At 51.6% G+C, this 1,018-nt stretch overlaps 1 protein-coding gene across 1 annotated transcript; it reads right to left on the bottom strand.

Annotated features, from left to right (window-relative positions):
* LOC125189496 (uncharacterized) lies at nt 1–1,018 on the bottom strand. Its single transcript, XM_048086768.2, has one exon. The coding sequence runs from the start codon at nt 981–983 to the stop codon at nt 27–29; it is 957 nt and encodes a 318-aa protein (XP_047942725.2). The 5' UTR covers nt 984–1,018; the 3' UTR covers nt 1–26.

The following is a 1,018-nucleotide window of genomic DNA, read 5'->3' as shown; positions in this document are numbered from 1 at the left end:
TAATAGAATCTAGTATCCATGCTTTATTAACTAAGTACGGAAGGTACAACACAATGAAGCTCAGAATCCCACCCAATATTAGCTCCAACTCCAACCCAATTATTACTATCTTGATATCCATAAAAAGGCGGAAGTGGGGCCCAAGAACTCGACGCTGCATCGACTTGTACATCATTCCTTCCTTTCACATTAACTGCTAACACTTCACTTAGTGGATTACAATTGTACCCCAAATCCATGGCCGGCCACGTACAACCCTTTGATGCACTAATCAAGAATGGATCCTCTTCCAATTGGCTCATCACCTGTGGCTCCCAACCCAATTGGGCCTCACCTACCCACTCCAAGCTTGAGTCCGGGCCCACCGACGCCGTATTCTGACCCAATACATCTTTTTCGCTAACCGGGCCATCAACATCGAGAACGTGATGATTGGCCTCGGTTTTTGTGATTTGACTAGGGGGTTGGACTGTTTTGCCCAACTGTGGGGCAAAAGGCGCGTGGCCGCTGATTAGCACGCGGGAGCTCTTCTTGTTGAACAATTTCGCCACTAGGGCGCCGACGAGGTCGCCGGCCTCGTCGGTCCTGCACATGGCGTCGAACGAGAACGCCTCCGCGTTCTCGGGGAACGCAGACCCGGGGCCCGACTGGGGCAGCTCGAAGTTGGTGCGTGCGTTTGCGCCCCGCAACTGTCGAGCTGCCTTGTCATAAGCCCTGGCCGCATCTTCGGCGGTGTCAAACGTCCCAAGCCATAGCCTAACCTTTTGTAAGGAGTCTTTGATCTCAGCGACCCAACGCCCCGAGGGGCGCTGGCGGACTCCGACGAACTTGTGGTGGCCCCGGGATGACGTCTTTCGTCGGACTCGGACGCCGTCTTCGCCTCCGGCGGATGTGTTTTGCTTCATCAAAAAGTTTATGGGTGCGGTGAGGAATAATTTACTTATAGTAGAGTTAAGAAGAAAAGGAATCATATTTTGTGACATTAGGTGACATATGCTAAATGCCAATAAATTTAGCA

Source organism: Salvia hispanica, chromosome 3 (assembly GCF_029641045.1).
Source record: "Salvia hispanica isolate PSC_SH4W2 chromosome 3, Shi_PSC_v1, whole genome shotgun sequence".
NCBI classification, from domain to species: Eukaryota; Viridiplantae; Streptophyta; class Magnoliopsida; order Lamiales; family Lamiaceae; genus Salvia; species Salvia hispanica.
Note: the sequence above shows the minus strand (reverse complement) of the source record. Positions and strands in the feature narration are given on the sequence as shown.